The following is a 14,008-nucleotide window of genomic DNA, read 5'->3' as shown; positions in this document are numbered from 1 at the left end:
TGAGATCATGACCTGGCTAAAGGCAGAGACTTTAACCCACTGAGCCACCCAGGTGCCCCACTATTCGAGGCTTTTATATACTTCCAGCTAAGTATCCCCTGAACGTCCACTTTCTTCCAAGGCCTTCTCTGAAGTCAGAGGAGGGACAGCCAATGCCGGCCACGCCAGGGCCCTTTCCCTGGGCAGGCCCAGCAGTCCTCCCGGGATCCCCAACTTGGTCCTCAGACCCGCCCCGGGAGGAAGCAAGGAAAGGGGGCGCCCTCTGCCGCCCAGGGCGGTGACTTACAGTTAGGCGCCACCGATGCTTAGGACCTCCTAAACCACTCTTCCTTTCACGCTTCCCGTTATAATGACTGGACGATACTGGCCCATGACACAAACCGTAGAATGGAATACAGGCAGGTGATAAGGTCAAATATGAAGACTGCATTACAGCCTGGGTGGAGGGACGCTCAAAATGGCGATCGCATAGTGAAGACCTTCGGGGGACCTCGGAGGCACAGGGACTAGTGCACCTGCGTTGAAACAACAAAAAGAAGGAAGGTGTCCTGCTACAATGGGGTCAAGTTGAACACTGAGAGATTCTCAGGAAACAGGGATGCGCTGGGCTCTGCAATTCGGCTCCTGGAGAGAAGAATGGGTTTGGGGGTTCCCCCCCCTTTTTTTAAGATTTTATTTATTTATTTGACAGAGATCACAAGCAGGCAGAGAGGCAGGCAGAGAAAGAGAGAAAGAGAAGCAGGCTCCCTGCTGAGCTGATGATGGGGGGGGCTCCATCCCAGGACCCTGGGATCATGACCCTAGCCCAAGGCAGACACTTTAACCCACTGAGTCACACAGGCGTCCCTGGGGGTCCCTTTAGACCTGGCAGAATTCTTCTGGGTCTCGCTCTGCTCTGAAAATCTCAGACCAGGAGCAGGAAACCCCTCACCATATTGTGGTCCCAAATCTCATCGCACCCCTGGCCCCGCTGTGATGGAATCTGCTCCTTTGGCGGTTTCGCAACCCTGAAAGGTGTGGAAACCTGCAAAGCAAACCCAGAATCTTGGTACTGGGGTAGGAATAAGTTTTTTTTTTTTTTTTTTAAGATTTTATTTATTTATTTGACAGAGAGATCATAAGTAGGCAGAGAGGCAGGCAGAGAGAGGAGGAAGCAGGCTCTCTGCTCAGCAGAGAGTCCCAATATGGGACTCGATCCCAGGACCCTGAGATCATGACCTGAGCCGAAGGCAGCGGCTTAACCCACTGAGCCATCCAGGCGCCCTAGGAATAAGTTTTGTGACATTATCCTAATAGTAGTGTTTGCTTAAGGTTTTGAGACATTTAAATCAATCTGTCCTATTTGATTTGTGTTTTTTTTGTTTTTTTTTAGAGTCATCTCACACCCAGTGTGGGACTCAAACTCACAACCCCAAGATCGAGAGTTGCACGCACTTCCAACTGAGCCAGACAGGCGCCCCCGATTTATGGATTTAATTAGATAAAATGGCTGTAATAATTCCTCCCACCCCTGCACGCTGTCTTTGCAATGAGATTTGGCTGCTTCTCCCATTAAGAGATCCAGTCTCTTTCTTCCCGCCCTCGAATCTGGGCTGACCTTGTGACCCCGTGTCAAACGACAGAATTTGGTGGTAGTGATGGATGACTTCGGAGTCAGGCCTCAGGAGGCAGGGGGGCAGCCTCTGGGGTCACTCTCTTGCAGCGGGTCCTTGAGACCGGCCTGCTGTGAAGCTGCCCCCGTCAAGCCTAGGGGAGGATGAGGGGCCCGTGGAGCAGAACTCAGGGGCCTGGCTGACAGCCAGCACCAACTGCCAGTCGTGGGACTGAGGCAATCCCAGGGCCCCCGGCCCCAGGCAGGGGGTCAGATGCCTGCCACTGGAGTGACCCAGGCAAGACCAGCAGATGAAACTTCCAGCTTATCCCAGACCAAATGGCTGACTCCATGCCCTGGTTATTATTCCAAGTCAGTAAGTAAGTTTTCAGTAGTTTATTATGCAGCAACAGACAACTGAGACAGTGTAAAAGGATCTAAGTCTATAAACAGCCTGGGAACATTTAAGAGAATCGACTGATCATATTTACAAGTGTAACCTATTAGCATAGAAGAACTGCTTAGCTGGGGCGCCTGGGGGGCTCAGTTGGTTAAGTAGACACTGCCTTTGGCTCAGGTCATGATCCCAGGGTCCCCAGATCGAGCGCCACATTGGGCTTCCTGCTGAGCCTGCTTCTCCCTCTCCTTCTGCCTGCTGCTCCCCTTGCTTGTGTCCCCCCCCCCGTCAAATACATAAATGAACAAGATCTTTTTAAAAATTGCTTACCTGATTAGGAAATAATATGCTTGGTTGGGGAGGACAGAGTAAGGTGCGTGGCGAGAGTGTCCTCACCACTCCCCCACTTCCTCCCTGTTTGTAAAGAAAAAGGAACAAAAAAGAAAAAAATGCCTGTAGGATGTTGAGTTCAAGGTGTTTGAGAAGACCAGCTATCTCATCTCTGTAACATGTAGTTTAAAATCTATTAGGGAATTTAATTACCTAAGTTTGTAATTGGCATTCATTTTTAGAATTTAATCTGTTGAACCTATGAGTTAATTAAATATGCATCAAAGAATAAGTGAAAGTAATTGTTCTTATTTTTATACAAAAATTAGCAGATTTATAAATAGAAAACTAGATTTGCAAGTTGCACTTGGATGTTTAAGAAAAACTAGTTCTTCCTTTAATTTATAAGTTTAATAAATACAGTATTCATTTAAACACAAGCAGCAGTAGGTAGCTTTTCTCTGCACAAGAGCCCCCTGCAACATTAGAATTCCTCAGCTCACTGTCTCCGACGATGCTGTAGCCCTTGCTAGAAGATTTGGCACTCCCCAGGCCACCATGCCTTTGCTTCTGGGTGTCTCTCTGCCTGGAGTGTCTCTGACCCACTCACACACACACCTTTGGAACCTGGCAATATTTTACCTTTTTCAAAAGATCTGGCTCAAACTCTATGAGGAGGTTTTGCCTTGCCCAGTCAGAGCTGTGCCTCCCTGCCCACATCCAACTGTGTGTGGGGCTCAGGCCTCTGTTAGACTAGATAGTGGAGGGCTGTGAGCTGGAACCTTCTTTCTTCTGGCTGCCAGGTAAGAACAGAGCTGAATCCCAGCAAAAGAATCAGAAGGACTGTACAGATGTCCAGAGTGTGCAAAGGGGTTTCAAAGGCCTGGCTCTGGGGGATGTGGATTTCAGCCTCTGTGCAGAAAGGCAGCCTCCCAATTGGCACCAAGACTTTCCATGGCGGGGGCCCCTGTCTCTCCCTGCATCCTCCTCCCCAGACCTTGACAAGGAGGGGTACAGTAGGCAGAATAACGGCTCCCTACAGGTGTCTGCATCTTCGTCCTGGGAGCCTGCGAATATGTTACATTGCATAGCAAAGAGGAATCAAGGTTCCAGATGGAGCTAATGTCACTCATCAGTAGACTTTAAACAGGGAGGCTGTCACGATGATCCCGGCGGGGGCAGCATAATTACCAGGGTCCTTGAAAATGGTCAGAGAAGCAGAGGAGAGTCAGAGGCAAGGGGCCACTAATGGAAGAATTGTTGGGGGAGATGCAACATTGCTGGTTTTGAAGATGGAAAAAGGGTGCCATGAACCAAGGAGCGTGGGTGTCTCTGGAAGCTGGAAAAGGCCAGAAAGAACCTCCAGAAGGGAACGGAGCCTTATTGACCCCTTGATTTTAGCCCCAAGAGACCCCTGTCAGACATCTGTCCTACAGAACATCAAGGTAATGCATTTGTGGAGTGGAAGCCACCACATTTGCAGTAACTTGTTACAGCAACAAGAGAACACACACCAGGTCACCTACATGCTTCAGGCACAGTGCTTTCCAGAACACAGATAAGAACCAAACTACCAGGCCTCAGTCTGGGCTCTGACCCTCACAGGTGCTGTTGTTGACCTCCAGCTGGTTCCCACAGCCTCACCTGGCCGTTGGGAACACATCACGAGCTCAGGAAGGTACAGCAAATGCAAGCAGAGGGCTTAGTTCAGTGCCCCCTGGTACCCAGGGCCCTGCACACGGCTGCTGTCCCAGTTGTAGCTGGCAAGGCTGAGTACGGGAGAAGTGGCAAGTGCTGAGGTCACCCACACGTTCGTTCATCCTGAGGGCCTGACTACCACATCCTGACCTAAACCCTGTCTTTTTATTTATTTATTTTAAAGATCTTAATTTATAACTTATTTGAGAGAGAGAGGGAGAGAGCACCATTATGGGGAGCTGCAGAGGGAGAAGCAGGCTCCCTGAGTAGGGAGCTGCACGGGGGCTTTGGGGGAGCTCAATCCCAGGACTCCTGGATCACCACTGGATAGAAGGACAGACGCTCAACCCAGGAGCCACCCAGGCGCGCCCATCTTCTTTTTAATTTATAGCTCAAGAAGTGCACCTTGGGGGGCGCCTGGGTGGTGGCTCAGTGGGTTAAAGCCTCTGCCTTCAGCTCAGGTTGTGATCTCAGGGTCCTGAGATCAAGCCCCACATCGGGCTCTCTGCACAGGGGGGAGCCTGCTTCCCCCCTCCTGTCTCTCTGCCTGCCTCTCTGCCTACTTGTGATCTCTATCTGTCAAATAAATAAATAAAATCTTAAAAAAAAAAAAAAAAAAAGAAGTGCACCTCAAGCGGCCTGTGTACCCCAGGGTGGCAAGCTGGTACTGGAATCTTCTCCGGGACCCTGGCTCCTCCTCAGATTATAAAAATGTTCACTATTATATTTCTCAAATAATGTTGACAGTGTAGAAACACATAAGCAAACTTATACTTAAAAATCTATCTTCAGAGTCTCCATAAAGAATTAGAAAAAAAAAAAGAAAAAGAAAAAAAATGACGCCCGTTGTTCCACCCGAACAGAACGCCTCCTGGAACTCACATTTTCTGCCTTCCACGGTGTGCACCCTTGCTTCCAGTCGCATCCCCGCCCACCCCCGGGAATCAGCTCCCTGGGGAAAGTCGCCGAACCGGACGTACCCGTTCGCGCGGCTTGTCCGCTCCCGGGGGCCGGGCGGCCGGGAGGGACCGCGGCTCGTGGGGACTGGGGGCGGGATCGGGTTGCGGGGTGGCGCGCGGCGCCCGGCTGTCCGAGTTCGGTACCGAGCGCCGAGCGCCGGGGACGGAGGGCAGAGGCGGGCCAGGGCCGCGCGGCGGGGAGGGCGGCTCTCCACACCGGGAGGTTGGCGGCGAGCCCCGAGCGGGCGCCTGGCGGCCGCGCGACCCTCAAAGAAGCAGGAGCCTCTCGCCCTACGCGATCCCGGCGCCGGGGAGCGGGCAGAGCCCGGCTGGGGCGCGCACGTGTGTATAGGAGTGCGGGGGCCCATCCGGCGGCCGGGACTACAAGTTCCAGGGTGCCCAGCGGCGCGCTCGGGGTTTCTGGCCGCGCGGCCCGCCGACACGGAGCCGGTCGCCGCCAGCACACGCCGCTCGGTCCCGAGCGGATCAGGGAGAGACTCCCAGCCCCGTAAATAGAGTCCAAGTGGGCGGGGAGCCGCCCCGCGCCGCCTGCACATGTCCCTGAGGAGCCAAGTGTCCGGCCGCCTGGCACAGCTGCGCGCGGCGGGGCAGCTGCTCTGCGTCCCGCGCCCCTGGTCCGGCCCCTACGCGGGGGCCACGCGGACCCGCAGCACCGCGTGCGGTCCCCCCGGCGTCCCTGGGCGCGGACAGCCCCGGCGCGCGGACCCCAGCGGGAGTTGGGGCTTGGGGGGCGGCGGCAGTGGGGCGGAGAGGAGCGCCGGGGTGCGCACCTGGGCCCCCCTGGCCATGGCGGCGAAGGTGGACCTGAGCACCTCCACCGACTGGAAGGAGGCAAAATGTAAGTGTAAGCAGGAGGGGGGCGCGAGGGGGCGAGGGCGGCCCCACGTGGGCCTTGCCCGGCTGGACAGAACCCCCACCAGCACCGCCTTCCACCCGAGAGACGCCCTGACGCCCTGGGATGGACCCCTCCAGTGGCAGCCACGCCCCCAGTGTACCCAGCCCCGCAAACCACTTCACTCCGTCCGAGGGGACCGAGGGCAGGTCCCCTACGGGGCAGTGTGGGGAGGACGACCTTACCCCGCCCGCACGGGTCCCAGGGCACCCCCAGGGGTCATCTAGGACCTGCCACCTTACTCCCTTGCACCGGAGGGAAACTGATCTGAGAAGCCAAGGTCACTGAGAGTTTTGGCAGAGCTGATGTTAGACTCCTGAATTCCCCATGCTTTGTGCACTGTGGTTTCTCAAGTGGTGGCATTTTAGGCAGAGTGGCGGGAAATGGACTGAGGGGACAGTTCTGGGTCTGGTGTCTCCACCTGGTAGGATCAGACAGCCCCACAGAGCGGCCTCTCTCGGCAGGCTGCTCCCACCTCCACCTACCCTTACCCTGAGGGCCTGACTCTCTGGGCCGGTCATCCAATGCCCTTTTGCCCTCATCCCTGGCCTCTGGCCACTTGTGAAGAGTTTCTGCCCCTCCTGGGGGGACACAGGGCTGGGGAACAGGGCTGAGACGGGGCATTCTGTCTGTGAGAACGGTGACACCCTGCGCCCCCAGGAATCAAGCCATTTCCTCCCACTCTGGGACGGGTCATGAGTCCTGGTCCCGCATGAGTCCCAGGGCCGGACCCTGGGCCCTCACACAGAACAGGGAATCCAGCCTGCTGCAGCGCCCCAAGTAGTCTGGCCCGAAGCTCAGCCAGCTGCCCCTGCCCTTCAGAGCCTGCTCCCAGAGCTCTTGTAACCATTGCTGGCTGGATCCCCTTTCAAAAGCACAGGGGAGAAGGCTCATTGGCTGGGCCTTTGTGGCCGAGTGGGTACAGCCAATGGAGCACGGAAGGTAGGTCTGGGGCGGCGGGGGAGGGTGGGGTTAAAGGGAAGGCCTCCTCTGAACTAGAGGTGGAGTTCAAGATGACTTTCCTTCTGTCCTGAATTGTGTTCTTCCACTGGGATCTTCAAGTGCAGGCAGAAAGCCCTTGGCTTGGCTCAGCGCGCACACAGAGTTGTCTGTCATGGCCTCAGCCCTGGCCCTAGAGCCCTAGTTAGGGCAGGGAGTGAGGGGGCTGGCTGAGATTCCTGGCAGGGGGACTGTCCCCGCAGGGAACCTGCCTCCCCTTCTCTGTCAGGGGCAGCAAGCCAGCTTGGTGAGAAAGAGAGCTAGGGAGGCAGGGGGCCCAGCCCCTGGCTCCTGGATCAGTCACGTTTCTAGGATCAGCTCCCCGCCTTCTCCCGTTCCTTGATGGCCCTGAAAACTTCCAGACCTTGTGAAGCTGACAGGCCAGGGATTCCCAGGCTGCTGGGGTGCCTCTGCTTGGAGCTGGGATTTCCATCCATTCATCCGTTTCTTTAAGTCTATTTATTTTGAAGTAATCCGTACAGGGGGCTCAAACTCACGACCCTGAGATCAAGCCAGCCGGGCGCCCCTCGTTCATCTACTGAGCGCCTTCGGTGTGGCCAGCACCGTTCTGGTGCTGTGAGTGACAGGCAGGGTCCCTGCCCTCAAGGGGCTTCTTTGCTAGGGGTAGGAAACAGTTGAAAATGTGGTCAAGCCAGTGGGCCGGTGCTAGGCGAAGGCCAAAGCTGTGAAGAAACCGTGGCAGATGGGGCTGCTTGAGCTCCAGGATCCGGTCAGGGACGGTGTGAGGAGCGGCGACCTTGGGTGTGAAGACCCCAGCAGGCTTGTCGGGGTGATCCGGTGTGATCCGGTGTGAGGACCCCAGCAGGCTTGTCAGCGTGCTCTGTGTGTTTCAGTGATCTATTACAGAGTAACCGATTACCCCCAAATTCAAAGGCTTGGGACAGCAAACGTTTCTTACCTCCTAGTCTCTGAGCGTCAGGAACCTACGAGTAGCTTGGGGGGTGGGTGGCTCTGTCGGTGTTGGCTGGGGGGCGCCCTCCCGTGGAGTGGCTCTGGGGAAAGGCCTCAGACACACCACCCTGGGGTCTCTCCGCTGGGCTGCTTGACTGTCCTTACGACATGGCAGGCAGTTTCCCCCAGAGACCAACCCAGAAGCCACAGTGCCTTTTTGTGACCTAGTCTTTCAAGTCCGACGCCGACTCTTCTGCTTTGTGCTGGGGCTTCGAAGGGCATCTTGGAGTCTGGCCCACATTCAAGGGGAGGGAAATGAGTCTCCACCTTTGGAAGGGAAAAAGATCAAGGAGTTGGGGGCATTTTTTTTTTTTTTTAAGATTTTATTCATTTATTTGACAGAGATCACAAGTAGGCAGAGAGGCAGGCAGTGGGGGTGGGGGGGGAAGCAGGCTCCCCACTGAGCAGAGAGCCCGATGCGGGCCTAGATCCCAGGACTGTGGGATCATGACCTGAGCTGAAGGCAGAGGCTTTAACCAACTGAGCCACCCAGGCGCCCCTGGGGGCATATTTTTAAAACTGCGCGCTGGGGAGCTGCGTCAGCTGGACCCTGCTTCTGACTGGGGTCTACGCTTTGGTCCTTGAAGACCCCGCATAGTTTTCTTCCTTCTGTTCGGTTTAAACTTTGAGCTTCCGGTCTAAGTGGACAGACCTCAGGTGAACATATGGTCAGTGTATTTTTACCTTAATACCCAGTTGTGGTCAGTAGGTTGCCAACACCTTAGAAGGCTCCTTTAGCCCCTTTGCAATCAGTACCTCTTACTACTTCTCGACCTTCATACGAACAGAGGCATGCAGTGTGTCCCGGTACACCCTCTGCTCATGGCTGGGCCGTGTACTGACAGTTTGCCGCCTTACGTCTGACATTCCATGGTACCGATACACCACGTTTTGTGTACCCGTTCTCCTGTTGACGGGCATTTTGCTTTCCAGTTCGAGGCTGTTGGGAATAAAACTGCTGGAATTATTCCTCTCCATGTCTTTGATGGACATGTGCTCGCCTTTCTCTTGGGGATCTACCCAGGCCTCCAAATGCCTGTCTGTGACTGGGATCATCATGTCTCAAAGACTGGCACACAGTCACCAAACTCACAAGAGCCTTGATGTAGGTGGGAAGGTTGATGGGCAGCTGTGGTGGGAAATATGGTGGTGGGTCTGGAAAGTGTGCCTGGGCAGGGCCTCCTCTCGTGGAAGCCAGATCATAGTCCCAAGTTCACTGGGCAGCATGTGTTTTCAGTTGCAGAGCTGGCTGAGTGATTTTGGAAGCGGTTCCCACCGCCCTGGGCAGGCTGGGCAAGCTTCCCTGCAGGGCGTGGACCCACCCACCCAGGATCCCCTTCCTTGGGTGTTTGCTCAGTAGTTCAGTCTCTATGCTGTTGAGTGCCTGCGCTGGGTTCTGGGTGCAGAGTGCCTCAGCTCCTGGCCCAGTGAGTCCTCTGGACACATGGCCCAGTTCTGCCTTACCCGAGGCATTCCCTTTCTCCCTCTTAAGCAGACTGGCCACACCCATAGACCCATTCTCCCTCTGGGTAAGTAAATACCACCAGGCTGGATCTTCCTGGGTAAGAGCCCATCAGTCCTTTGGGGAGATCTCTGAAGTATCTGATTTTACTGGCCAGAGAATTCTATCTCCAGTTGTTTCAGTGATGGGAAGCCTCCTTATCCCCGCAGGGGGTGCCTTTTTGTCACAAGGCTGCGGAAACCGTCACACTCTAAAGGCAGTTGGATGTGAGGGGTCTTAAGGTAGGGCACTGGGGGCGTATAGGGGCTGTGTCACTGCAGGGGAAGCCATAGACCCTCCTTCTGACCTGCAGTGGGGGGCAGAGCTGTCTGCTAAGAAGAGCACGGGATTGGTGCCATCAGCCTTGGGCCAGCCCCACACCGCTGCTTCCCTGCTCCCTGAGCCTCAGTTTCCTCATCTGTGAAATGGGACAACGGGCACCTGATTTGCAGGTTGTGCTGGGATCACACCAGAAACCATTATGTATACATAGTGAAACCATTATGAAACCATTATGTATAAAAGGGTCCATGGTGTACCAAGGGTTCCCAGTGACCCCCTTTCTTGTCACCCCTCGGATCTCCGTCCTCTCTCTGCCCTGTTTTGGGCCACAGCAACATGGGGCTTGTATAAGCTTGTCTCCCTCATGGTCTCAGATGCCGGAGCCCATGACCTGCATATCCTGAGCCACGTTTCCTCTCCCCAGTGCTACGGACTAGGTCTCCTGCATTCCAGCTTCCCTTTGCACCAGGCAGTGATAAGGACTCATTCCAGCCCCTGTGGGGTTTCATGTGGAGCGGATGATTTCTCTGATTTGATTACTGAACCGGGGAAACTTGCAGACTCACCTGGGAACTGGGGGGCGGGGTCTTCTCCCACCTGAATTCTGGGGAGGCAGCCTTGGTGCGCCCCAGTGCGGGCGGAGGCAGGGGTGCCTAGGGAGAGGAGAAAAGCTCCGAGGTGCTTCATGCTCTGTCTCCCCGTGGCTCGGGCCGTGGACTTGGATGAGACTCTGGTCTCGGGGGGTGCCATGAGTCCCGGTAATTAATGCCCCTGCTGCTGTGTTCCCAGAGCCCCGCTGCTATCAGCCCAGTCCACGCAGCCGTCTCCGGGGGGCGGGGGGGCTCCTTCCGTGCCAGGCTGCTCTCACCTTTCTGAACACCGTCTAGCAAAGTGCCATAAAGACTTCTTAAAACACATCATTGAATTCCCGTTCGCCCGGTGTGCTTTATGGTTCTGGCGCAGCCTGCTTCCTCCAGCTCGGCTTTCGTGCCCGGGAGCCGCTGGAAGCTTCGTCCAGGGTCAGGCCACCCCATCAAAATTTACTGCAAACATCTTTTTACAACTCCTGTCTCACTGAGCTGTGAAATACTCTCGCCTTTCCAGAAAGGAAAGAAAATTAAAACGTATGTTTTACATCTTTTATAAGAAAAATAAAACTCGCCTGTGCTCTAACTCTACATCTGTCCTTCTGGCAAGAGGAGGGAGAAAATGTTGTAAACACGTGGGGCCTGTCTGACAGATGGAGCCGAGGTGATGAGGACGGCCCTCGGTTCCTTGGAGCCAGGAAGAATCAGAATTGGCTTCTCCCGCCCCATAACTCAGAGACCCGTGCAGTGTGTCGCTCCTCAGGGGTCAGTCGGGCCTCGACCTTGCTCTGGAGATAAGGTCACGGCGCCCCACATGCTGGCTTCAAGGGATGTGTGCCCGGGGACCATGAACTGGAAGGGACAGGCTGACAGATGTCCCCAAGGTCAGCGCCAGTCGGCTGGTAACAGAGCCAGAAGTTCTGGCTGTCTTCCCGCTCGGGGAAGTGGAGCCGTCTTTTGGACTTTGCTGGAGAGAGGGGGCTGTGCGGGCTGTGGGCCACTCAAATCAGCCCTCAGATCTTAGGGAGGACAGGGCAGGAGGGAGTCTTGGGCTGGGTCCCCTCTTGGCTTGCCTGTGGCCGGGACATACCTCTGTTTCTTCTGGAAGGCAGGGTGCTGCCCTCTGCCAGATGGCGTCTGCTAGGGGACTCTAGCCATTTCCAGGACCCCCGGACTAGTCCCGTGGGGTACCTGGGGCTTACTCAGCTGGAGGGACTCTGCACACGGGAATCCTGTGGGGTTGGCCTGGGTGCGGACTGGCCAGCCCCTGCGGCGTCTTGGCAGGCATGTTCACTTTCTGGCCCTGGGTTCGGACACATATCTTTGGTCTCAACTGTGCAAGATGACAAATATGGGCACCGAAACAATTCAAAAAGCTCCTCTACCTACTTATGCCTCCAGGTTGCAAAAGGCAAGTCCTCTCCCCCAGTTTGGTCTTGTTTCGCTTTGCCCTCCGAGTCTTTGCTTGCAGGAAGGACCGCGTATCCGCCCCGTGCAGCTGCGAGATAACCTGGCAGTCCCTTCTCATTCAGGGCAGGCCTGCCTGGTCCCTCTTCTAGAGATGCGGACACTGAGGCTCAGAGAGGGCAAGTGACCTGCCCAGGAACGTGATGTCAGGAGCTGGTGAGCCCAACCCTAGTGGGACCAAAGAGCAAGAGGGATCGAAACCACAGCAGGACGTTCCTTCCCCAGGCTCCGTTCCTCAGACAGGCCACAAGTCGAGGTGGCTGCCACAGCCTGCTTTTGCTCTCTGGTCTGGCCGTTCTTGATTTCTCTCCATTTCCCCACTCACATGCTCTCTCCTACCTCAGGGCTTCTGTCTCCTCCCCGTGGACGACTCTGTTCTCTTGGCAGACATGCCCCCAACGCTTGGGTCTCAGCTCAGTCATTCATCCTGCAGACACCCATGGACGCCCACACATGCCATGCACTGTGCCAGATGGTGGGCATCCAACGTAAACACCCTGATCCCCAGGAAGCCAAGGTCAAGTGAGGAATAAAGTATAGCTGGTAGGGGAGGGACTACTCTGAGAGTGGGGAAGGCCTGTAAAGGAAGGTCAGGCCAGAGCAGTGGCAGGTACAAAGGCCCTGAGGCAGGGAATGGCCTGGCTGTGGGACGATCTGAAAGGTGAGTGATGTGCCACGGCTGCAGAGGTGTAGGAGGGAGAGCTAGTTTGTGGGGAGGCAAATAGAGGAGAGGAGGCGGAACCGCAGGGATCCACGTGGGCCTCGCTAAGGGCTTGGACTTTGAACTGAGCTTTCAACAGCTTTAAATAGAATTCTGCCCCAAAGATTCCTGGGCTGCTGAGTGAGGAACAGACTATTGGGCGGACATGGGGAGTCCACGGCGGGTAGAAGCCTTCTGGGTGGTGCTAGGGAGTCATCATGGCTTGGCCCCTATCCGGGAAGAGCTGAAGGCTTGGTTTTGGGGGTATCGTGGGGATAAATCCGACAGCCTACAGATGGATGGAACCAGGAGACTAAGAGAAAGGACCCCCCTCATTTTGGGGTTCTAGCAGAATCTGGGGCTGTTCATTGAGAAGCGGAAGAACGAAGGAGAGAAAAAAAACACATATGGGGAAAGGAGTTGGAAGTTCAGTTTTGCACACGAGGAAGTCTGAGGTTGAGAGCAGGCAGTGGGCCTTGAGGAGCCCATGCCTGATGCCCGGCTGAGAGCTGAGGGGCTGGTGGTGTAGCGCCCTGGACCATTAGCTGAAGGAGGGTTTGCAATGCTTGGGGTTGATGTCAGGATGAGGCAGAGGGTATAGACTAAGGAAAGGGAGGCAGCAAGGAGACAGGAGGGCCAGTGAAGAGGGGTGGGATCCAGGAGAGGTAAGGTCTTGAGGGGGGAGATGGGGGGTGGGTTGCTGAGTGCACAGGGAGGACAGAAGGGACACTGCAGAGGGCTACAGGGGCCGTGTGTTGTCTCTGACCTTGGCCTTGGTGGAGAGCTGGGGCCAGGCTGGTGAGGGCTTGGGGGAGCATGGGAAGGAGGGAGAAAGTGGGGGCAGTGGGGGAGGGAGAGAGGAGGCCACAGCTGCGGGAGTGTGGAATCCATGATTGAGGGAGGCTTTATGACCTTGAGACACAGAGGGGGCATGAGAGGGTGTTTGAGGAGTGAGTCCCCTGGAAGGTGAGCAGCAGCCTGGGCTGAGGGAGGGCGAGCCAGGCTTGGATTCCCAGTTGGCAGGAGGAGGTAGCATCTGGAAGACAATTGGGGGGGGGGGCTTGGGAAAGGGGAGAAGGTCGAGGGGAAGAACTTCCCAAGCAGGGAAGGGGGGCCGCCAGGGGAGGGGATAGGGAATTTAGAGGGAGCCTGCTGTTTGGTGATGAGGTTTTTCTCCAGCGGTTTGCAGCCTCTGGGGGAGGGCAGAGAAGCTAGAGGTACCTCCTCCAGCAAGCGGTCCCGCCACCCCCCTGCTTGGCCAGGCCCTGGACAGGCAGGGGCTGCAGGGAGCCGGGCCTCCCCTCCCGAGTCTGTTCCTCGCCCGCCAGCTTCGCTAGGTACCCAGGGAAGCCTGTTCTGTTTCTCATTTAGAGCCAGAGGGAGCTCCCTTTACTCCCACTTTACGGAAGCGGGTAGTCAAGGCTTGGAGAAGTACTTGAGCGCTTAACAGATACCAGCACTCTCCCCAGCACACAAAGAAAAGAGCCTTTGGCCTGTTACTCAGAGTGTACGTGGGGTCACGTGTCCAGTGGGGAAGGTAGCCTCTTGAGAAAGGGGAGCAGGGAGATGGGCTGTGAGCCTCAGGACACACTAGTGACAGAGGGGACCATCC

The 14,008-nt window shown here is 55.9% G+C and overlaps 1 protein-coding gene across 1 annotated transcript in view; it reads left to right on the top strand.

Annotated features, from left to right (window-relative positions):
• Positions 1–5,427: 5,427 nt before the first annotated feature.
• The window catches only part of MACROD1 (mono-ADP ribosylhydrolase 1), a 141,307-nt gene continuing 132,726 nt past the window's right edge, over positions 5,428–14,008 (top strand). The window contains 3 exon segments of the mRNA XM_044259548.1: positions 5,428–5,659; positions 5,661–5,744; positions 5,747–5,834. Of these exon segments, the coding sequence (XP_044115483.1) occupies positions 5,531–5,659; positions 5,661–5,744; positions 5,747–5,834 (301 nt within the window). The 5' untranslated portion in view covers positions 5,428–5,530.

The sequence above is a fragment of the Neovison vison genome, chromosome 7 (assembly GCF_020171115.1).
Source record: "Neovison vison isolate M4711 chromosome 7, ASM_NN_V1, whole genome shotgun sequence".
Taxonomy (NCBI): domain Eukaryota; kingdom Metazoa; phylum Chordata; class Mammalia; order Carnivora; family Mustelidae; genus Neogale; species Neogale vison.
The sequence above is the reverse complement of the archived record's forward strand: the minus strand, read 5'-3'. Positions and strand labels throughout refer to the sequence as shown.